General features: G+C 38.4%; 1 protein-coding gene across 1 annotated transcript in view; it reads left to right on the top strand.

Annotated features, from left to right (window-relative positions):
- MLLT3 (myeloid/lymphoid or mixed-lineage leukemia; translocated to, 3) overlaps positions 1-23,625 on the top strand; it is a 146,840-nt gene extending 123,215 nt beyond the window's left edge. The window contains exons 7-12 of the mRNA XM_014952587.1: positions 2,048-2,126; positions 6,637-6,769; positions 8,326-8,425; positions 11,536-11,607; positions 12,838-12,909; positions 20,042-23,625. Coding sequence (XP_014808073.1) covers positions 2,048-2,126; positions 6,637-6,769; positions 8,326-8,425; positions 11,536-11,607; positions 12,838-12,909; positions 20,042-20,173 — 588 coding nt within the window. The 3' untranslated portion in view covers positions 20,174-23,625. The remainder of the gene's footprint in view (positions 1-2,047; positions 2,127-6,636; positions 6,770-8,325; positions 8,426-11,535; positions 11,608-12,837; positions 12,910-20,041) is intronic.
- The last annotated feature ends 929 nt before the right edge of the window (positions 23,626-24,554 follow it).

Here is a 24,554-nt window from a genome sequence, read left to right as displayed (position 1 = left end):
TTAAACTGAACATAATAGCCTTTCAATGTTTGTTACTTTTTTAAAGGAATGGATTTTACAGAAGTTAAAGTTCATGCTGAAATTAAGAAAGGAAAAATAGAGTTAATGGAAATCTGCAGAAACCAGTTGTCAGCTAGTTATTTTGCTGCAAAAAGCAGAAAGTGACAGATAAACCAGATGTTTAATAATAACCTGAAGCTGGAAGACTGATATTATTTTCCAGAATGGTGATGTCTTTAAAGTTTGCATGAGCCTTGTTCCTCATCAGTGCAGTCTGTTTCATGTTATCATAATTATTTTATAGCTAAAAATCTTGTTTGGTTTTGCAGAAGTTCAGGCAGTTAAAAGAGAAAAAGAGTTCTTTCAGAACTATGTGATCTTTGGAGCAGTGTCATTGGTGCTGCAGTGTCTTCCGAAAAGGCATGATGCTGTGGACAGTGTAAGAATCTCTCTCAGCACTCAGAAATGAGTTTTGTTGTTGATTGGGTTGGGTTTTCTTGCACGGAATTGATTCACCTGTATACAAGCTGTGTACACACATATATATGTATATGTTCACACCGTACCATCCGGTCCGGAGTTCGCATTTTAACTGTCTGTCTGAGAGCTGGAGCTGGTGTTGATTTGAGGAGAGCAGATGTTAATGGTGTTTTTCTCAAGCATTCTGCTGCCCAAATAGGCATCTCTCATTGTGAGAGAAGGCGGTAAAAGGCTGTAAATCTGCCTGCTCATTATGAAAGGCAACAATAGATTGATTTATGGAGAAAAAGCAACTGTTAGGTAGCCTGTGTGCATGAAAACGGAGTTTTACAGTGACTGGATATTACTGCTCCTATTTTTGAGAACAATTTAGTTCTAACTTAATCATGAGGGATATTGCACAGGAAAGGAGAATCAGAAAACTTTTGTTAGCCTGGATAACACGTCACAATAACGCAGTTGTATAAAATCTAAAGTGTAAGCAGTTTTTATTTTCAGTAGTAGATTTTTAGATCATTAGTTAACCTGATTTTCACCATTCCTTCTGTATGGACGCTTCTTTCTTGTCTTATGTTCTCTGTTGGCATCCCCTGTGGCCACATACCCGATCCGTTCTTTGTCTCACATACACAGATGAGTGTGCGAGTGCGTACTAGCACCCATGTGCTTCAACCCACTGAGCCTAAGAAACAGCAAAAAAGCTTATGGATGCATGCAACGTGGCAACAGGAAGCAAGACTTCCAGTACAACCCTTATAGGCCATAACCACTATGAGAATAATTGAATTATACAGAATTTTTAGATTAAGTAATAGGCCTTTCTCACTAATTTTGTAGAATTTTAGAGATAAATTTAGACATTATACACAATAGTGGAAAACCAATGTATAGAACTGTTAAGGAATGTAAACTGATTTTAACAACTATTTAAAGATCTAGTTCTCTTTTGTAAATCTAGGTTCCAGATAACTTCCCTCTGTACAAGGCAGTCTTTCTGGTTCAATCACTATTACTATCTGTAGGTTCTTAATACATACGAAGAGTGTTCAGATGAGAGAAAACCCTATAACAGCAGAAAGGTTTATTTTGAATCTCCATATTAAGAATTATATTCTAAGTAAGAAGAAAGAAAACTGTCTTAAATTTTCTGGCATTTACTGATCAGGTCTTCCTGTGTTTTTTGATTCTACTACATCATTACTAATTTGGAAAATGTTGCAACTACAGTATGAGAGAGACATGAGAGCCTTAGGTTTATTATAAACTCATGTAGGCTTTCATGTTGTATAACCTTTAAAACAAGGCATCAGGAACTTCTTGTTAGGATATTGGCTTTAATAAAGAACTAGACATGTTGTAGTAGTGTGTATGCATGTTGCGTGAATAGCAATTTCCATGATGTTTGCCTTACTGACAACTGAAATAAAGATCTTTGAGTATTATTCTGTTTCGTAGTTCTTTTTTCTTGACAGCATGCCTTAGGCAGTAGCAAAGAGCAAGAGTTGTAGACAAAAATGTTTCTTACAATGTTATTTATTTTCTTTTTTTTTTTCTTTCTCCTTTTAAGTCTGAACAGCCCAGTCCTGCCAGTTCCAGCTCCAGTTCCAGTTCCAGTTTTACACCATCTCAAAACAGCAGACAACAAGGTACCAACAAAGGAAACGAAATTGAAAGGAATGTGTGAAATGAAGAAACCAATAAAAAAAGAGCTGGTGTCATCTCATTACCACTTTTCTGCTGCCTCTCGCAGCCTGAACTGGCCACAGTTTTGCTTTAGAGACTTTTCCTTGGATTGTTTTCAGATGTGGCTATAAGGGCAAAAAAAAAAGGAGAAAATGTGTATCTGAGGGTGTGAAGGGCATTTGTTTTGAAGCACTAAATACATGCCAATCGCCTAACAGATGCTAAACTTAAAACAGCTTCTGTTTCTGAGGTTGTCCTTTTGCAGGATAAGATACCATGGTGGCTGGCTCTATCTGAAACCCTACTCAGGAAGGTGTTGCATCCTGTGGGAAGCCCAAGGATGTGTATATGTGGGCCCTTTCAAAGGGCCAGGATCTTTCCATACTATTGGGAAGTTATAAGAGCATACTGTATTTACTTTAGCTACATGGCAGGGGAGAGTGGTGGTTAGACTTCAAGTTGACTTTAAGTTTGCATTTTGGTCTTCTGGCTAATAATTACAGTTTACTTGGAAGTCAGTAAAGAAATGCATTTTTCTTCCCAAAGAACTTGCCAAGGCAGGTTTTCTGTAAATAAGTTGAGATTAATAAATCATGTAGAATGAATCTGCTTCATTCCTGTTTGGCATTTCTCCCTGGGTTTATAAGATTGTAAAACTGATGCATTCTTAATCAGCTTTTGTTTTGTTTTTTGGATCAGGAGCATTAAAAAGGCAACTTTTCACTAATTAAAATTTCATTTGTTTTATCCATTTATATTCCTCAATGGTGGGCTTGATTTAAGGTTATGAAAGCACATTAGTGCCTCAGGGCAACAGCTTGTTTTTAAATAGATCTGCACGTGATGTATTATCTGTCTTACTGCCTTTCTGTAGATGACTGGTACTGATTTTCTTGTGTGATCTGGCAGCATTACTCTAGGTGAAAGAAAGCAAGAACTGAAGTCAACTGTGGTTGACGACTGGCTCCAGGCATTTGATTTTTACCTAGGGCTAAACAGAATCTCTTCTTGCTGAAAGCGCATTTTTGCTCCCATAAAACCTCCTTAGTGATGTGGATTGCCCATTACAAGCTAAAAGATTTGGATACCCATTCCTGGATTTGTGAGCAGACTGGATCCATCTGTCTCTTCTGGGTTGTATATAAGACATACCAGTCTGTCTTTCAGATTTTTGTTTCTTCTCAAGAATAAATGGCAGATTTTTCCTCTGATATGAACAACTCTGAAATGCAAAGTATATGCATCTCCTCTTTATTGCCACAGTAAATAGTGATTACTGCTTCTTTCTGGGAGTTCCAGTTAACTGAGTGCGTCCATTGCCCAGGCTGTGCATTTGTATATCAAAAGGATGAAGCGCCAGGCATACTGTGGCATGTTCACACTGTATCTTGTGCTCTGGTCAGAACCCATGCTTTTTTTCCAAACTAGAAGTTGCTTGTGAGGGCCCTTGCTTTTTTTCTGTTGTGGTCAAAGTCCAGTCCTCGCTTAAAAATGAGAAAACAGCAGCTTGAACTTTTTTCACCTCTTTTTGCATAAGCAGTGGGCTAACCTAGGATTCTTCTGCCCTCAGGGCAAACTCTCATATTTCTCAGTTTCCTTTCGGAGAACGCTTGCTCCTGAGCATCTCCTAGTTTTAAGTTCCTCCTTAACTATTCTGACTCTTTAGGAGATAACAACTTACCAAACCCTTAATGTCATGGAATTTTAAATTAAGAGTTAGCAAGGAGCAGAAGATGCACAGTGACATCACTATCAGTGCTAGAAACAAAAGACCTAAAAATTAATGCTTTGCTGGTTGTGAGGGGAGTCTACTGAAAAAGTTAGCTGGGTCCAAAATGCCTATTCAGAGTCACAGGCGTGCCCCTACATTAAGTGAAAACTTGTCTGCAAGACAGTTTGTTCAGTGCCCATTGGCTGTCAGTGATGGACGTGTATCAGGAGTCCAAGTTCCTTTTTCTCCAGGAAAGAGGAACGAGCCTGTTGGCATCTTGAGACAGGACTTGTCTGATTGTCCCAGAACACAGCAAGGGAGCATCAGGGGATAAAATGGCCCTCTGCTATACTTGCAAAAAGGGCATAGGTAGAAATAATGAGTTAGCTTAGCTTGTGAGAGCAGACTCTGTAGGGATCCCGGGGAACGTGTGCTGGTTTTCCTTCTGCTTCAATTTAAAAATAAAATCAAGGAGTGATGTTTTGGCAAGCATAGCTAACAGTTTTTGTGTCGTGGAGTTTCGTGCTGGTGTTTTATGCAAAATCAGCTGTTCATATATCATACTAAATTTCATTACAAAATTTTGGTAGATTATTTTACTTTTCCTCCCACTAACCTTTTCCTCTGCTCTATCTGTCGTTTACCAAGTCTTTTCTATCATTTTCTTCCCCCTGAACATTGTGGAGAGGAGAGGAATGCTTTCTTAGAAGCTGACTTTGGCCTATGGTGTGGAGTGAGTCTCATCTGCTCTCAGTGCAGACAAAGATGACCGTCTTCAGTAGGACTTTGATGGTGGTTGTTAGTGTCTTTGCCCAGTAATGTATAAGGAAACTAGCCTTTCTAGGCTAAGCCTAGCCTGTGGAAGTACCCTTGCATTCTGCCTTTTTTTCCTCTCTTGGAATATGGAATCTTCTTTTTATGTTTATCATTTACCTCAGTTCATTTATCTCCCTATGCCATGTCTCTCATTCACCCACCTCAACAATCAAGCCAGTCAATAAGAACATTTTCCAAAAGATCAAAGAGGACAAATTCTTCCTGCATCCCTGTACTGGTGCTGCTGGGAGTGCCCTCTCTCCTCCCTTTAAAAAGGGATATCTTTATTACTGTTCCTATTAAAAGCCAGGGAAGGAGTCCTTTCCCTCCTTCAAGGGTCAGATGATATTCAGTCAGACTACAAGTTACCATTTGCAAGTGGCTGTGCGTTGTCTGTCTGAGACCCAAATAGGAACAGAAAATGGAGCACAGATCAGCTCTTCTGTAGATCAGCAATCGTTGTGTGGACAAGAAGCACTTGAGTATAGCATCCCTTGCCTTGTTGCCTGTACAAGCTCCTGGTCCACCAGGAATTTACCCATCAGCACCATCTGGGCTTCTTCCCAGCCGACCTTAGGGTGTAAAAACAGAGAAAAAAAACCTTTGTTCTGAACCTGCCCAAACTGCACTGATTTGGGAAAGTTCTAGTGCAAACTTGGTGGTTAATCGTTCTCAAAATCGTCTTTGAAGTCAGTCACAAACAAATAGTCAAAATGCCTGAGACCTGAGCCTTGCTAGGTCTGTAATAATCCATAAAGCTGTTCCTTCCGTGATGGGAACACCTTCCCTGTTGGCAGTATGACCCTGACAGAGGTCTGTTCTCTCTTCTGACCAAGGATGACGCTCCTTGACTTGTTTCCCCTAGCAGCAAATAGAGAGTTGCAAGCTTCATCTCCCTTTGAAGAACTCTGAGGATCACTTCATTCGCGATAGTACTTTGTGTTTCCTGGGCTGAAGGAATTGCAGAACCCCCTTATAGTAATCACTATTCCTGCAGTCCTCACCATTGCTTTTTCTTGCTGCTTTGTGTCTTAGATGAGCTGTACTTCAGAGTTAAACGCCCTGTGGCATCAGTGTTGCTTCCTTCCCTCTTCTAAGCTACTTTTGCCCGTTCTTACTTCAAGAAGCTGTAGTTTTACATTTCCCAGAGATGTTAAATATATTCCTCTTTCTGTAGCTGTCTTTTACAGCAAAATAAATTGAGTAAAATCAAACTAAAATCCCAAACTGGATTTAACGCACTTTTATGAGCAAGTCAAGCTTTGTACCTTCTGTTAATTCAGCAAAAGAGGTGGCACGGTGTTGCGTGAGATTGATGCACTTTTTACATGTGAGCATTGGCAAAGTGCTTACTTGACCTGGAATTGACCCTGAAATAAAGGGAACAACTAAAGCTAAATATATAAAAAACAGGAAGACAAAGACTGCCTCAGCCAGTAGGAGCTAGAATGATTTGTTCATGTCTGCTTCTCAATACATGGATTAACACAACAAATGTGCCATTACTGATCAGTATGTCCATGTAGGTCTTTACTCACATATAATACCCTCTGAGAAAGCAAAAAAAAATGCTAAACCCCAGCAATACAAAAGAATATTACTTCTAATAATAATATAGTAATAGTCAATTTCTCCTGGCATGACAGTGTTTTACTTACTTCAGCTATGGTCCAGGGGGCCAATCTTGCAAAGGCTTGACCATATGAGTCACTTCACTGTCATGAGTAAGTCTATTGAAGCTGACAGGGTTGCTCGTGTGAGTAAATGATTCATGCATAGGTCCCTCCAGCGTAAGCCCCCACTGCATTCCTTCAGTTGTTTAAGACTATCCCCTCCCAACACTGTGTGAGGAGGGTAGTTTTCTATCATCTACAAAGCTGGGTGAATTGCCTAGAACACTGCAAAGTGAAGGTCATGTGTGTGTTTTATTTGCTCTATTGTTCCAGGTCCGTTAAGGTCTATAATGAAAGATCTGCATTCAGATGATAATGAAGACGAATCAGATGAAGCAGATGAGAATGACAATGATTCTGAGGTGGAACGACCAGTAAATACTCGAGGAGGAAGCAGGAGTCGCAGGTGTGTGTCTTGTGATTGCAAGCGGCCTGGTGGCCAAGATGTTGAACATGTTAGTAATGTGGTGAGGTTCTCAAAGAGCACTGAGTAGCAAATGGACAGAGAATTCAGACTCTCTTTTTAAAGCATATGCATGTAAAAGTGCCTCTTCTAAAAACTAACAGAATTAGCCATTCACAATACAAACTATTTCTGTACTAATCCATATGGTTATGATGATTCTTATTTATTTGACTTTCCTTGATTTCATGCCATTGTGACTTCAGGGGAGTAGTCATAATTACTCTCTGGCATAAATGAGATAAAATTAAGTCCTTCAATTGCCAGATGAGCTATTCAGTACATAGCATCTCGTTTTCAAGATCTCTCTGCTTACCAGTTTCAGATTAGGTTGTTAAATTGGATCAGAGTCAATGACATTTGAATTTCAAGCAATTTTTGCACTACATGCAGTAGGTGATGTGTAAAAGTGCACAAAGAAGGTAAAGCAAGCATCTGTCACAGAAATTACTTTTTTAAAAATGCCTCTGCATCCTAGCTGCAATCCAAGATGCCACTCCAAAAATCATCTGTTCTTCGGGCAGCCCAAAACTCCATCTGAATGTTGTTGAAGGTTATGTAAAACCTGAAACAGCCTCTCCAGAACCTTTTTATAGTGGGTTCTTTATCTGATCCACAGGGTTTTGCTGTGACTGTACAGCACCTGAGTGCCAGTGTCAGCTACTGCTTAAATGGGAAGGTAATAGGAGAACATTAATGAATATCGCCTGTTTCCCTGCTGCATGTTAGCAACTGGAATCAAGAAGAAAAAGACCAAGATGACAAGCAGTTTGATAATTTGTTTATGATGTCAGTGATTGTATAAGAGTTTGTCTCAGGCTCAACTTGCCTCTAAGTGTGGAGATTTTGTTTCAGTTTTTTAACAAAACCTTAAGGCTAATGTTTTTCTACTTTCTTTTTATCCCAAATAACTTTTTTTTTTCTTCCGACAAATATATATTCTCTGTTCTTCCTAAATAAATGAAGGGTGAGGCTGGCTAGGAGCTTAGCTTTTCATTCTCCTGAGATACTAAGGTTTTAAACTTTAGCCAGGAAAGAGTGTTATTTATGATGAGAAACAAGGAACTTTTCAGTGAAACACTTGTCCAAGTGGGAAGTGTAGCTGTTGAGAAAGCTTTTAGAAGAGCAGAGAAGTATCTCTGAAAAACATTTTCCTCCTTCCACATGGCTGTGAACCAAAATACGGACTGGCTCCAGGAATGTTGGGAACAGCAGTTTAATGTTCTAAATATTTCACTGTTTCTGTAACGTTAGCTGCTGTTAACCAGACATGCCATCTCAGCCAAGTGCAGCAGAGGAAGACAGCCTCGTCCATGCTATACGGTGTTTTTTCCATAGTGTGGCTTTGCTCAGATGCCTCTCTGCCATGTGGCCTTGATTATTCATGGCTTCCTTAGTGAGGGGTCATTCTTAGTGTCCTACCACAATATGCAAGCTCGGTTCACCCCTGTTAACAGCCTTTTGTCTGGAGGTGTAATCTCTTGACTGTTTTTCCATAGGGTTAGCCTGAGTGATGGCAGTGACAGTGACAGCAGTTCAGCTTCCTCACCACTACATCATGAAACAACACCACCTTTACTGAAAACCAACAGCAACCAGGTAAGGTCAGGATTTGTAAATACAGTCCTGGGGAGATGATAGTGACATTCTGGTTATTTTAGTGCAGTTACTTAGTCTGTAAACTGACATAAGAGTTGGGGTTTTTTTTTCAGGAGAAGGAGAAGTATTTGGTGTAGCCAATACCATAGACCAAAGTAATGTTTTCATCATTATTTTAATAAATGTGTCCTTTCTATATGAATTTGCTTCATAAGGTAAACAACGCAAACTGGCTTTACAGCATCAGTCCTACAACTGACACAGGTCTGGGTTTGTGTTAGCAGTAGACAAGGTTTGCATCAATAGGCTCCTTTTCAGGAGTTCGTTCACCTTGTTCTCTATCCTCCACTGGTGTATCTAGGAGATACAATATGTTTTACTTCACTGGGAGACATAATAGTTTTTACTTCACTGTCAGACTAGTTATCCCTTATCTGTAAGAGCTAACATTATTAATATTGCTGAGATAAGAAAGTAGAGTAGTTCTGGTTTTCAGAGAAAAGAAATTAAATAATGTAGAGCTACAAAATACCACAGGGACAGGTAAAAATTAGAGTTTGGGAGTTACCTCACCCCTAGTCACCAATAAAATACAGTTCTCTAAGTATAAAAATTAAACATAAAAACTGATATTCCTTAAAAATAATTGTAACTTGTCACTTATTTTAGGGAGCCATAATTTGCTCCCAGTGTCAGTGCCAGCTGGATCATACACAAAGCAGTCATGAAATTCACTGACTGGCAATAAATGGCTGCTTACAGTATTGTTAGAATAGCGTCTGCCAGTATTAACAAAAGTTTGTGGTTTAGAAGGTGAGTTTTATGGAGGAGTCTTTCCTATATCTCTTAGGTTAACTGCTTCAATTATCTGGCAGAAATTATTTACTTGCCATTGTTTTTCTAATAAAATTTCCAATACAAGCTTACTGATAGTGCAAGGACAAACATTATTCATGTCAGTTAAGTTCAGAAACACCATGGAGAAAAAAATCCTAGGGTTTAGTGTTTTTCACAGAGAGAGGAAGGAGATTACATGTCCAGAAAGCATTCTTATTATCCACTAAAAACTCTGAACTCTTTTTAAAGTTGATCTGTACAAAAGTTAAAAGTTTTTAAGAGAGAGTCCTTTGTGAAAAAAGCAAACTATGAAGTTAGAAAATATTGCATTTCCTGGAGACACAAACACAAGAAAAATAAAACTACTTTTCTGTGGCTTGTTGTTTATGAAGACTTAACTTCTACAGATGCAATGTAATTGTAGACACTCCAAATAATAGCAGCCTGCCAGCTAAAATTGTATGTCACATACTTTCTTCCATTTTTATAATTGAGCTGAAAATCAGAAATTTAGGGAAGCATTATAAGAATTTAAACTGTATAGACCATAACCACATTTGAAATCACTGCTTGGTAGCATAGTGCTGCTTGACAGTATGATGCTTTAGACTGATGAAATCAGGCTTGTATTGACTAAGTCCATTCATAGAACTAAAGAGCTAAGACAGAGTTAATATTCCTATATGCTTCTCAGATGTGATTAGTGCTGTGTTTTATCTAAACAAGAGCGCTTAAGATGTTAGATTTCAACTACACATCAAGAGAAAGGAACTACACTACACTGTAAGGAAGCAACTTCTTCAAATATACCATGTCCTTTCTAAGGTTCTATTTGAAACCAAGAATTTTCTTCTTTTAAAAACAAGGAAAGCATCTAAAAGGCATTGGATCCATGCCTAGAGGTCCACTTTTTTTCAAAATTAGTTTTTCTTCCACTGGCCTACACAGTGGAAATAACCCCAGGGGGTGTTGAATCAAAGAATCGGGATTTTTCTTCAGAAAAGTATGTTTTGCTTTCTGGCCATGCATTGCTCTTGCCTAAATAAATTCTTAGGTAAGGTTAACTCAGATATACAGTCATTTTCCTGTAAAGGGAAATAGCTGCCTGCCTGCTGTATTCTTATGGTGCCGATCACACTGAGGAACATACATGCAGTTTTAGTAATTTATGCCAAGGGAAGCAGAAATGAAAAGGGACTTACAGAAAGCTGATATTGCTAGTGTAGGTATACTTGCTAGTGTAAGTATATTGCTAGTATAGCATCTTGCTATATACTTGCTTTTATAGGCCTTACTTCCTTGGTTTATTTACTGAGTTTTGTCCCATGTTGAGACTGTCCAGTGTGGTTTTGAAGATAATCATGCGAGTGATTTTAGTCTCTCTTATAAAGAAATGTGAAACAAAATCTCCCATCGTCTGTGATCATTTATTTTCCTTTGATGTTTTTCAGAAGAACTGATCATATTCCAGGTTGGGAATGGCATGGTGATTTATTTTTTCAAACTCTACTTTTAGCGTCAAAAAAATGTGTGTTGTGTGTGAAAAAATTGGAAGAACAATGAACAGTTCTGTTTCCCCCAAATATTCCTCACTGTAGTCCTGAAATTTTCATATTAAGCATGGTGTTCTGCTGTTTGTTGACATTCTGCTCTTCTTGACTGTGGTTCAGTACTGGATGAAGCATTCTTGGTTTGTATATATGGTAGTAAATGACTTTGTGTGGCACTGAAGGAAGGGTACTGTATAAGTGCAAGAGAAATTACTGTCAAGTATCTTTTTTTTTTTCCAGTTACAACTGATGCAGTAATTTCAAAGATTACATTTCAAATTCTCTACTCAAGAAGAAAAGAGACAGCATTGAGGGGGGAAATAACAGGAAAAATATATTGAGCATGTGACATTTCAAAGGCACCGGAGAGTACCTCAGCATCATTTTGTATCTGCAAAAATCAGACCTCTTACCTCAGCATGCAAAAGATACAAAAAATTGTTGAGGAGGCTTTAAATGACATAAGTAAAGTCTCTTAAGGATTAATAATATCAATGTCACCTCATTCCAGCAACTCAGCATTTTCTGCTGTAAGCTGCTTATTTTCTGAAAAATATGAGTAGGTTGTATGGATTAATGAATCAAAAGCTCAGTTTTGAGTTTGAATCACATTTTCTCCAGATGTTGTATTCTGTACGTTATTAACCTATAGCAGAATTTTTCGTATGTAATGGTATCCAGTGATGCATTTAATTTTTAAACAGGATTTTCTGTCTTTTCCAGATTTTAGAAGTGAAAAGTCCAATAAAGCAAAACAAAACTGATAAACAAATAAAGAATGGGGATTGTGATAAGGTAAATGACAATGAGGTAACAGTAAACTGGTCCAGAATGTCCATCTTTGCTTTGCATTCCTTAAGCTGCAGATCTTTCTCTTTTTTTTTTTTTTTCTGTAATTCTTTCTTCTGTCCTATTTTGAAAGTCTTTTACTTCTCCTCAGTACATGCGGTGATTTGCTGAATGTCAGGAGTTGGGAATCTGCCATCTATTATTTATTTTATCTACTCTCCACCAGAAGTTTGCATTGCGCTTCACAGATGAAGTGATAATTTTTGAAGAGGAGAATTCATGGCAGTATTCCTAGCCAGTAAATCCCTCAATTTAAGAAATGTATATATTTCCCAGAATCCTTTCTGAGGGCTATGCATTAGGAAGTGGCAGTGTGATTTAGCATGTTAACTAGAATGATATGAAACAACAAACAGTGACCATTTAACACTGAGAAAGACACGTTTGTTTAAAATCATGCCAGCTGGCCATGGGTAAGAGCTCTAAGTCCTTGTGTGAGTGAGCATAACACTATTTCCCAGAGTGAACAAGTTTCTCTGAAGGCTCATATTTTACAGGTATTAGTGGCAACCTTATGATAACACGAGGCAGGAGACCAAAGTTTCAGTATATGTTGCTAGATTTTCAGTGGCCTGATCCAAACACTTTTTGGTTTCTTAAGCTGGGTGCTGTATCTTTCTCTGCTTAAAAGGAAAAAGGGTTTCTGATGGCTCAGGCTGAAGGAGAAAATTGATAATTGGGTGGAGAGGTGGGACAGGTTTGACACCCCAGGAAGGAGCACAGTGGAATTTACCATTGGATTAATCTTGCTTGATCTTTCTGCCCTTATCTCTTTGTTGATACAGAAAATTAATTATGTAGCTTTAGAGAAAAAGAGGGATTTGATTGTGAGCCTTTGGGTCTTATGTGAGGGAGGTGTTTTTCAAGATGCTGTTTTGGCAACCTCACTCTGTTTGATACTTTTTGCCACAGTTGAGATATAGATGTTACCTCTTACAACAAAGGACCATCTAGTAAGATTTCCATCAGCATGAAGTATCAAAGAAAACACGTGCAATCTTATATTTGGGTTGTATGAAACTAGAGAAAGCCAAACTACTAAATCAGAAAATTTAGCTCAAAGAAGATTTAAAATAAAATTTCCATTTGTATTGTTTTTGAAGACATCTGAAGTTTTTGAAATACATAGCTATGATTTAATTAACAAACTGTTTATGGGGGGGGATTTGTTTCTAGGCATATCTTGATGAACTAGTAGAGCTCCACAGAAGATTAATGACATTGAGAGAGAGACATGTACTGCAGCAGGTGAGGAGCACTCTCATGCAATATCACAGTGTGCTCACTGAAATTGTAAAGTCACATCTTTTTTTTTTCCCTTCATCTAAAACTCTGTAATGAAGTTTAATAGCCTTCAAGCCTGTATAATTCATTTACAGCCCATTACCAGTGCAGCTTAGGGAATATTTACACATACTTTAAATTGTGTTGTGGCACTAAATGACAATTTTATTAAAAAATGCCTGTCTATGTGAGCTAAAATTCTCACTATTTCATTGTTATGTTTCTCAAAATACTGCATCAATAATAATGAAAACAGGATGGGAGAATGGATATGGCTCTGCACCATGACTTGATTCAAGTCTTGCTTCTTTTTCCTGAAAATGACCAGCATTTTCTCAGAAACAATTAAAGGTGTTTTCAATGGCAAACAGAAAACATGGAATTAAAAGCAAAGCTCACTTTGGGCAAAACCACAATCTATTCACTGAGTCTTCTCAAGTCATGGAAGAAGTAAAATGTGAAAATGCACAAATGAAGAATGCTCCAAATTTATTGAAAGGTTATGTAATAGTAAGAACAAAGACTAGTATTCTTTGGTTTGGGTGTTTATTGTCAGGTACTATTGGATTACAAATTGTGAAGTGCTGTTAACAAAGCAGATGTAATTGTTGCACAGATGGTTTTATTATGTTTAGCACGATTATGTGTCAGTTGTGGACATGTTGTGAAGAGGGAAATTTTTAACACTTGTAAGTGATTGCAATCACTCATCAAATTTCTCAACACTTGGATAAGCCTGTTAAAAATATTTTGTACGCCCCAGCATTAGTCTGTTTATTAGTTCAGGCTCAATATTGTGAGTTAAGAAAAGAAAACTACTGAGAGATCAGTCAAAAGGAAGACCTTGGTTAAGGATATTCTTAGTTAAAGAAGAATTCTTAGAGCTTTGTCAGATTTCGTAAGTTACAATATAAAATGACACATATTAATTATACTTCATATTTAATGTACTGTTGTTTCCCAAGTTCCCTTTTGTCTACAAAGGGGATCAAAGCACACTTTCACATTTGTGGCAGAGGCAAATTTTTGTCTACATTTGGAAATTACTGTGCAGGAGGCTGAAAGGTAGGAATTGCAATGCGCTTTCCGCTTTATGTTACTCATTTTTTCTTAGAGAGTTCACTTAAAAAATTAACCTGAAAATGCTACTGTGCTGTAAATTCGTGCCCTGGCTTTGCTTGCGGAGCACTTAATTTCCCAGTGGTCCAAGGGAAAGCCTTTGAATGGTCTCACTTCTGGTAGACCTCGGTAGGCAGTATTAGGCAGTTACCAGCTGTCAGAACAGAACTGCCCCCTGTCCCAGCCTGCACAGTCCGCCCATCGATCCAGCTTCCACTGGGGCTCTTTTGACAGCCCACAGAGCGTAGGGCTTAGGTGGCTTCATGTGAAATTTTGGGAAAGAAATAACCCAACCGCTTGGAAGCCTTTTCTGCAGGGCGAAGATGAAAACGATTTTTTTTTTCCCCATGAGGGTGGTCTAGCAATGGAACAGAGTCCTGGAGAGAGTGTGCTGTCTTCAACCTTGGAGCTTTTAAAAACCTGACTGGATAAGCTTGGAACAGTCTGATCTGACCCCGCAGCTGAGCCTGCTGTGGGCAGGAGCTGGGACTAGCAAAACTCCTTCCAATCAGAATCCTCCTGTCATCATAAGAAATATTTTCCAAGCAAATAAGATGGTTCAAATTGAATCCATAATCCTCTTTCTCATCTAGTAACATTTAAGTGTATTTGGTGAGGAATAGATACTTAGCTTTGTTAGAAAAACAATGGGTTTGCCCACTTAAGCTTCTTCAGTCTGATGTCAGAGTACTGTTATAATCTGCTTCATGAGAAGTTACTAACACAAGGGAAAACTGTGTGAAAAGAGACATAACTGAGATGGAAATTGAGTATCCTATTCTGAGTAAATGAAAAAAGAACAGTATATTCTTGTGCCTTTTAAACTAAAGATAGACGTTTTGTTTTCACCTGAGTGTATTTATCAGACAAGAGAAAACATTAAATCATTGACCTTTGCCTCACACCTTACTTGAAGAGTATTGTTTTAATACTTGTAGTCCATAAATTCTCATAGCGTAATGTTTAATTAGAGATGTTGTAAAAGTTAGGTTGATGTAGGATTGGTGTTGCCTTGCTTCCTGGGGGACTGTTCTTGAAGGTTGTTTCCCTTGTTTGGAGTGTACAGCCCCAGTGAAGGCTGGATTTATGGCTGGATGGTGCAGGCCGGGACGGTGGGGCAGTTCTGTTCTGGCAGCTGGTAACTGCATGAGGCTGATACAGAGGTCTCCAAGAGTCCCATGGAACAGCCAAGTTACTTACCAGTTGTCTGGTAGCCAGCCTGCACTAGCAAACAGTCTATGCTGTTATAAAAGAAATAATGCAGTTTGGTTTTAAAGGCTTTAATCCCTTAATATTCTGCGTCTGATTTCATCAGTTTACAGAAATATGTTTTCACAATATTGAATGGATAACTTTACAGAGAATCAGTGCTTCTCTGCATTACAAATAAATTGTCATCCCATCTTAAATGTCCTTACTGCTTTGCAGCTATGTAATTAATGAAAAATATTTCCAGTGAGCACAGAATAAAAAGAGTACAGAGCTGAGGAAGTTTTTAGGAATGAACGGGACACTCCTGGACCAGGAAATCCAAGTATGTAGAGACTATAAGTACAAGGGTCAGAAGAGCAAGGAATAAAACTGCAGAAGGGGATGGTGGTTAGTATATGAAAAGAGGGATTGAGTGCAAAAATAGACAACAGAAAACTGTGAATAGCTGCAAGAGCTTTAAAGATGATGGCAGTGTTGAAGTGGTATGGTGGTGGAGTTCTGTGTTGCTGAGTGGTGATTGTCATCTCTTTAGTTTGTGTCAGGGCAGGTAGTAATCCCTTGCACATCTCAAAGTCTGCTGCCCACAGACTTTTAGGGAATTTTTAGAGAAAGGACTTGGAAGAGAAGAATGAAGGCACTGATCATTCAAAAGCACTGGCTTTTGAAACTTATGCTGAGGGATGTGAAAAGGAGAGGACAGGTGTTTACAATCTCAGTTGTTACCATGTCCATAGCCATGACAGCAAACAGGAATGCCGCCGACTTGGAAATAAGAAAAATGTGTCTGAGAATGTGGCTCTTTCCCAAGAGAGGCATTTCTCTTCAAGACACTTTGCTAAAGGAAGCTGAAATAAATCCACAAAAAAGAGGGAGGAGGCAGGGTAGATGTGATACTGAACTGCAAATGCCTGGATGTGTAGCTAAGTAATCCTGATGTAAAATGATACTTAGATAAGAATTGCCCAAGAGGGAGAAGGCAGGTGTGAAAGAACATTTGACCAAGAAATTAGTCCTCTGAGAATCACCTGGGCAATTTTTATGTGAATATTCAACGATGGCTAGACGCAAATTGGTCTGAAATTACATTTTAAAAAGAAATCTCTCTCCCACCTCTTTCATTGTAAAGAAAAGGTTTAGGATTTACAGTGATTACAGTGATTTAAACTCTGTGATTTGCAGGGAAATAGTAGGGATAACTGAGCCTGCAGTCAGATGTTAATGCTGCATGTCCCATATGTTCAAATTTGGCTGGCTAAAGCTGGGTTCATAACTCTGCATTTTCAGTGCAGATGATGTCAGCATGACCCCATGAAAGGCAACAAGATTTCTGCAAAGATGGTCTCTCATTTGCGGCATCAGAAGTCATATCTTCAGCTGGTGAGAAATCTCCTTAAAGCCAGTGCACTAGATAGCACAGGCATAAGGAAGAAATTGAGAGTATACAGCACTGCTGAAAATTACATTGCTCTTGTCCACGAGGTGCTTAACTTCAGATGGCAGCTATCTTCCAAGAATTTTCTGCAAGGGGCAGCTCACAGTTCTGGAAACTATCAAATGGCCTAAAACCCTCCATAAATTGAAAAATGACTATGTCATTAGTTGCACTTTGGCTTCCTTAAACACACATACTCATTTGCTTGTTTAAAGGCAGATAAATAGTTGTACTGTGATGGATAATGATGAAACTGAGCTGGAGGGACATTATGTAAACAGAGATGTACATTACAGCAGAAAAACAAAGCTTACTACAGCAGGAACAAATGGGATGTTTTTGTTCTTTGCAGCCTGAGCTCACTGAAGAAAACATTTTAATGCTGTGTTTTTAATATTATAACTGCCAGACTTCCTGACAACTAATCTCAAACTTTTATTTCTTTTCAAGTATTTCTGAGTAGCATAAGTATGCGTATGCTAATACTGTAAGTCACTGGTTCCTCGTTGCCTGGCACACAGGCAGGTGTTTTTCATTGAGCTGTTATCTTGATACATTTTTGTACATCCATTAAAACTTTTGGGGTTCATTTCAGTTTGGTTCACCAGGTGCCCTGACATAGTGGCTATATTTCCTGGGGGGTGGATGATGGATATGTTTAAAATGTTTATGCTTCCCTTGGCCTAGCGCTTAAAAGCCCAACACAGAACCTGATCAATAAAAGTGCTTATCAGTTTTTGAAAATACACAGTGCTGTTTAGAAATGTGGTAACACTTTTATGTAATCTTTGTTTCTAAAATCACATATATTGCTGTGGGAGTTACGAGGTGTGGTATTCTTCCACTGTAACGTAAGGCAGTGTTACAATTGTTCAGTGTAGCTACATCTTCCTGACCTCGGCCTCTGTAAACTGCTTGTGCAGCCATTTATTTATCACACACACGGATATCTGGAGACCAAGCCTGAGACACACTCCTAACTTTACAGAAGGAGGCTGGTCTGACTCCTTAGCTTCTCTTTTAGATGATGCTCAAGAGAATGCTAAAAATGAGAATGACAAATAACACATAGCAAGTTTTTGTTCTGGTAACAATCAATTTAGTCCCATTTGATTTTTTTTTCCCCTCTGGTGTTAATTGCAGAACAGTAGGTGATGGAAAAGTGTTACAAGAATCTGTGAACCAACAAGCGGACAAATAAGTTCACAATTTTATATTAAAAATTCCCACATAGAAAGAAAATTAAAGCTGAGAGGCACAGATTTAAATGAAGTGTTAATAAGAGCAGGATTGTTCATAAGTACTTTCAAAATTTTGAACAGCTGCAAACCAAATTAAACAGATTTTACTTTTCTTTTTTTTCCAACTGGGAAAAGGGAGATTTTTACTGTAATGGGCATTTCCCTCTTATTATTTTATCTTGTTTCCATTCCGCTTAGTCCACTTGGGCTGTGTCATTCCATGCCTGACAATACACATGAGGTTATTTCATTTATCATCAACATAGTCTTTTCTTCAGTGGTCTAAGGAGAAAGAACACCTGCTTATATAATGAAACGGGGAGCAGAAAATCGCAAAAGATTTAGTTTAAATTCATTGTAGTTTTTCAAGTTGGTATATTCCTACCAGATTTGTCATTTTAAGGTACACTTTGTAATCCATATGTGCATACTTCTGTATCTCCTCTGTCTGTGGAAAAGGAATTACAATCAGAGTAATAAAGCTCAAACAAGCAAGGAATATATAGCAGTGGCATTTCAATGGAGCCGTAGTGGAAGCCCTAGAACAAAATAAGTTTCAAACTGAAAGGTGCAAACAGGATATTGAGCCTAGCCTGAGTGGCGCAGAAGGACTGAGCAGGAGAGCCATGTTGTGCCAGTCCAAGACACTACCCTTCGATAGTGTCCCGCTTCAGGATGGGGTGCCTTTCGTTGTGCTCCCATGGGATATCTGTCGTTTGGAGTGAAACAGTGCATGGGAGATGCCTAGCCATGGTGTGTTGGCAGTGCCTTAGCCCTGTCTGACAACGCTTTGGCTTTCCAAGATGCTGAATGGGTTTTTTAGGTAGGTGCACATCCTAGAACTTAATATATCTGGAGTGAGTTGTTACAGCAATTCAGTGTTGAGTATGACCACTCTTTACAAACACAGACTACAATTCAGAGACTAGAAATGTCAAAACTGCAGAAAAGCACAAGTTACATATGTGCTGTTGATTTCACAGAATCAGAGAATGAATAGAATCATTGTAGTTGGAAGGGACCTCTGGGTCATCTGATCCGACCCTCCCCATGCTCAAGCGGGGACATGTAGTACCAGTTGCCCAGGACTGTGTCCAGATGGCTTTTGAGTATGTCCAGGAATGGAGACCCCGTAACCTGCCTGGGCAACCTGTGCCAGTGCTTGGTCACCCTCACAGGAAAAAGGTGTTTTCTGATGTTCAGAGAACCTTCATGTCACCAGGCAGAACTGGAATGAGCCTGGCTCTGTCTTCTTTACACGCCAGCATACACATTGATGAGATTCCCCCTGAGCCTGCTCTTCTCCAGGCTGAAGAGTCCCAGTTCTCTCAGCCTTTCCTCACAGGAGAGACATTTTAGTCCCTATTCTTCCCAGGAACTCCTAACAACTCTTATGTTTCCTGTTTGAATGAAATCTGTGGCTGTAGATTAATCACCAGAGGAAGGGATCTTATGCCACTGTTAGGAGTCTTTCATGATTAATTTGTTTTAAAAAAGAAGTACTCAAGAAGTAACTGCTAGTATGTGACTAACAGTTGATGTGAGAGCTCTTGAATACATTTTTTGTTTGATATGGACTAGATTGTATAAGGATTTATTTATTTCCCTTGCTTGCACAAAGACTTATGCCAAGTTTTTTTGTTAAGTAACCTGCTTAGCAGCTATGCGCACAATAATATTCCAGCTGGAGATCTCCCTGGGTTTTTAATTGTTTGGGCTTGAATGGGGTGAGGAGGTTGCTCTTGGGTTTTGTTGGGTTTTTTTAAAGACTGAATTAGAAAATATGCAAATTTTCTTCTAACATATGAAAAATATATTCTCAATGGTTCAATAGTAATGTTTGCTGGAATGGCAGATGGTTAAGCTCGCGCTATGGTTGATGATGATCTAAAGAAAACTTGAGGTACTGTAGTCTGCGCTGTAGTTTGTGTCAGAAAAGAAGTGAGTGACAAGGATGACTGTTGAACCTGCAAGCACTGGGGCAATTGGCCTTGTTTTATGCCTTTCATGTGATACTTAGTGGCATGTTAATACATTCAGTGGCCCTGTAAAACTGCTGAAATTTTCAACTGCATCTTTTTTTTCCTTTCAGATAGTGAATCTTATAGAAGAAACTGGACACTTTCACATCACAAATACAACCTTTGACTTTGATCTTTGCTCACTGGACAAAACCACGGTCCGTAAACTACAGAGTTATCTGGAAACATCTGGAACCTCCTGAGGATTCAGCATCTGGCTGCATTAAAAACCGTTCTTTAAATGAGACATTCAGAATTATTCAACCAACATGGCGGGGGGGGGAGGGGACAAAACAACCCTCTTCTGCTTTATTTTTCTTTAAAGCCAGTCATCATCTCTTGATAAGGGAGAGGAAAAGCGATAAGACTCAGAGGACCACTCTTCTCAAGAAGAAAATGCTCTGGAAGTTTGCCTGGATAGCCTTGAAAAACCAACACACAAAAATCAAACAAAAAACCTTGGTCTTAATGAATGTGTATGGTATCATGTATCTCTCTGTGTGGTGTTCCAGTCCACAAGATGAATGCATGTTCAGCACACTGCCTTATTACATAACTGATCTATTTATTATTGCATACATGTATTCTAAAGCCCAATGAGTCATTGAATGACACTACCAGATGTTGCAAGTAGTGGGGTCCCATCTGTGCTCTTTTGATGCAGTACTATCACGAGCCTAATAACCTTATTCATCCTGAAATGCCACTTCTTGCTATCTTTCTCTAGTCACTTAAAACACTACAGTGTTTTAGCACTTCCACAATTCCAGGAAACAAGATACAAAGTTGGGGATCAAAGAGTGGTCCTATATTTTGTTACCCATCTGCTATGGTGGGTTGGACCACAGAAGGTTGGACCGCAGGTCCTTGGCTCAGTCCATTTATTGATCTTGACCATTTTCTTGGTAGAAGATGCACCAAATAGGTTTGTATGACTTGCTGTCTAGCCTTAGTGAATAAACCAGTAGGACTTTTAACAAAAAATGTTATGTATACTGTCCTGAATCCAGCATTTTTTGCAGTCTTACATTCTTGTGTCTGTTTCAATGTTATAAAATTAAATATATATGAGTGAAGGTGTTCTGCAGGATCATCATAAAAGGGGAAATTCTGGTCCTGTCTTCTAAAGAAATGTTGTAGAAAATTCTTAATTTGGAGCTATTTATTACTACAACTTTCAACCTCTGCTGCCAGGGTGTGACTCACTTTTACCATAAAACTTGCATAACATTTTTGTTTGTTCATATAGTATATGGTCTACTTACTTTATTTTGGGGATTTGTTTCTGGTTTTGTTGTTTGTTTTGGGTTTTTTTACAACTGTTAAATTAAAACCCTTTATTTGAAAAGAAGAAAATCTAGTTTTATACAGTTACATGTTGGAATAAATACATATATGATATATGGTATATATGCGTGTATATACACATATGCAGATACCTGTGTATGTGTGTATATATATACACACACATGCATATATGCTTTCTACGCTTTCTAGATTTTGGTATCTATTCAATAACCACCTTGTGTTTCCAGAAGGATTTCTTGGCCATAAAAATGAGTATTCTTTCATGCCATCCATTATTCCTTAAAATCCCTGTTGATGCATGATCAAATGAGAGGATGTGTACTCAGTTTCACATCAGTGATCTGTGCTTTCATATTGCTGATGGTTTCTTGATGAAATCATCACCTTTCCATTAGAAGTTCAAATCCCCCAATGACAAGAGAAAATAATTTTAAAAATACTTCTGGATGCAAAGGTTTATTCAGGTTTACCAGCCTTAAAAATATATCTTGTTTCTGGACAGGCCAGTATGTTGTGTGTATGCTTATATGCCACATGTAGTTTGTATGTGTAGAGCTGAACAGTAGTATCTGTATGACTTACTGTTTCATGCGCATAGTTTGTGCAGCACTGTAAAACTAAATTCCTATTGGGGTTATTTCTTATTCAGATGGTAAATCTTAATACTGTTTCTTTAAGTCCAAAGAAAATTTTACACTTTATTCTTTTTGAGTGAGCGGGATACGGATTGGGTTGGGAGGCTTTTTTCTTATTTAAAATGTCATTTGACCACACTCTGCAGGAAGTCCTTCTTAGGCTTCCCAAGAACAAGTGTACTTTTTCAGTAATGTTATGACTCTTATTGACGATTGGCATGAAGCATACTTGAAGCGTTACGTTGTTCTTTTAAGTCCGTGTCTTAATGTGCAATTGGGGAGGGAACGGGGAGTGGAGTGTAATTTTGAAGTTACTGTTGACTTAAGGCAGGTGATGGTGGGGATGGGTGCATGTGAAGGGGATAAAAGTCAATTTTTATTGATTATTTTATATGAAAATGTTTGGAAATCTAAAAGCAACCTTAAAAATGTTTGGTCTACTATTGTGTGTTCAACTTCCTATCTTTTAGTTTTACCAGATACATACAGAATTTTGTCCATTTTGACTTTTCTAACTGAATTTTGTGGTAAAAATTCATTGAGTTTAGGAGGGGAAGAATCCTATGATACTTTTAGTATGAATATTGCACTGTTTTGTTAGAAAGGGTGAAATGAATCATTTTACCCTTGAAATACTAGATAAGCTTTATTGTACACTGAGAATAGGGGTGAAAGAAAACAGCAAATGGGAGAATGGGCATAAAAGACAGACAACAGCAATTCCAGTATCAAGTTGCTGCTGAACTTCATCCAAATTTCTTGATGTGGATCATCTTTAAACTCTTAAATTTTCTAATTTGGTGGGTGACGAAAGAAGGTAAACTGCAGTTGAGTGTGTGCATGTTACGTTTTCCACAAAATTCTCATAGAGTAAGAATTACTAAGTGTTGGTCTAAATTTAAAAAAAAAATAGCTTTTTTGTCAAATTTTGTATGCGGAAGCAAAAAAAAATTCTTGTTCAATTAATTTCATTCATTCATATTCATCTTAAAATAATAATAAAAAAAAAAAGATACCCTTCCAAGTCTTTAACATATATAAGCATTGATCTTTGGGATGGGTAAAAGTGTTTTGGCAATACATGTTTTGGAGTTTTACTTAACTTCGTTTTGAATAGCCTGATGTTATATGTGAGAATTTGGATTAATTCATTGAAGTGACCAGACAGAGGTCAGCAATAAGTTGCAGTATCTAAAAATAATTTTCAGCTTAAGTGAATCACTGTTATTAGAACAGTAGTTGTATCTACTAGTAAGGACAGTTTTTGTCTTGCCACTAACTTTTCACCTCAGAAAGTTGATGTCCAGTTGGGTAGACAAGTTTTAGTATTTTTTTAGAAGTTTTAATCTACTGAGAGGTTTTACAAAAATTTCAGTATCATCTAGATTTGAAGGCTGTCTTAGTCCACACTAAAGAGAAAGAGCAACAAAGGAAGAAGAGAGATACACTGAAGCAAGGAAAGTCTTCCACGGTAAAACAAACCCCATGCTTAGTCTTCAGCCTTTGGATCATAAGAAATAGTTCATCATTTTTCTCTCTCTTCTTTTCGTTGGTTGGGTGGTTTTAGGTTAAGTCTGTTCTTTCAGAAGCAGAGTAAACACAGTACAGTGCATTTGGAGAGCCCCAGTATATTTCTATTAGTTTCTTTTAGTCTGAGGGAAGGAAATCAAAAGTTGCTGGGTTTTGCCTGATTCATTCTCCTTCTTTCCCATTCTCACAGTGAAATAAAGTTTGTTCACAATCTGGTTTGGTTCCTTGGTCCTTACTTGGTAAGTATCATCTTGTTTTCTTAAAAGCTGTTCTAGTGTTTTGGGGTCTCTTGAATGACCCATTGATTTCAGGCCTGACTCTTGTTTCAGTCTGTAGAGGGACTTGTTATTCTTGTGTTTGCTCATGGTCCATTGATTTGCACAGTTGGCTGTAGTGCAATGCACTGAAATTGAGACTTAGGATGAAAATTTTGTCAGGCTTTCAGCCATAGCAGGAGCTAGCAGGAACTGCAAAAATAAGCAGTGCCAAACATATTGCCGAGTTTAGCAAATGCAAGGCATATGTTTTTATAAGCCACAATAGTTTTCTTAATTGTGAAACAGTATAAAGAAGAATGTAGTGTACACCAGGAAGTTATTCTGTATACTGTGCGAAGAAGCCTTACTGTTGGGCATAAAAGCCTTGCGAGCAGATGATGGGGACTAAACCTCATATATCTGCAGTGCTTTTGTGTGTGCTTAGGAGTTAATCGGTGCATTAACACAACTAAACCAATAACGTTTCAAGGCTGGCTCTGTGTTAGAGTGAGCAGATAAATTAACATCAAAGCACAATCCTGTAAGGGCCTTACATTTACTGGAGCAGCCAGAAATGCCACTGTGGCTAGATAGGAAAGAGAAGTATTACCACAGTGAGAACACCACACTTGGGGGCGGGGGGCGGGGGAAGCAAACAGGGGAAAAAAAAAAAAAGAAGAGTAAAGAAGAGATCTCTTAGTTGCTGGATGTGGTTTCTTGTGTTAACATAGACAATACAGTTTGCTGGTGAGCAGTTCTGTCTGCTGTAAGATAGGGTGACAGTTTGCAGAGTGGCACCTTCTCTAGTTCACTGCTGTATTGTTGCTGACTTGATCAGAGAGGAGTATCGCAGC

The sequence above is a fragment of the Calidris pugnax genome, unplaced genomic scaffold (assembly GCF_001431845.1).
Source record: "Calidris pugnax isolate Ruff unplaced genomic scaffold, ASM143184v1 scaffold208, whole genome shotgun sequence".
Lineage (NCBI taxonomy): Eukaryota > Metazoa > Chordata > Aves > Charadriiformes > Scolopacidae > Calidris > Calidris pugnax.
The sequence above is the reverse complement of the archived record's forward strand: the minus strand, read 5'-3'. Positions and strand labels throughout refer to the sequence as shown.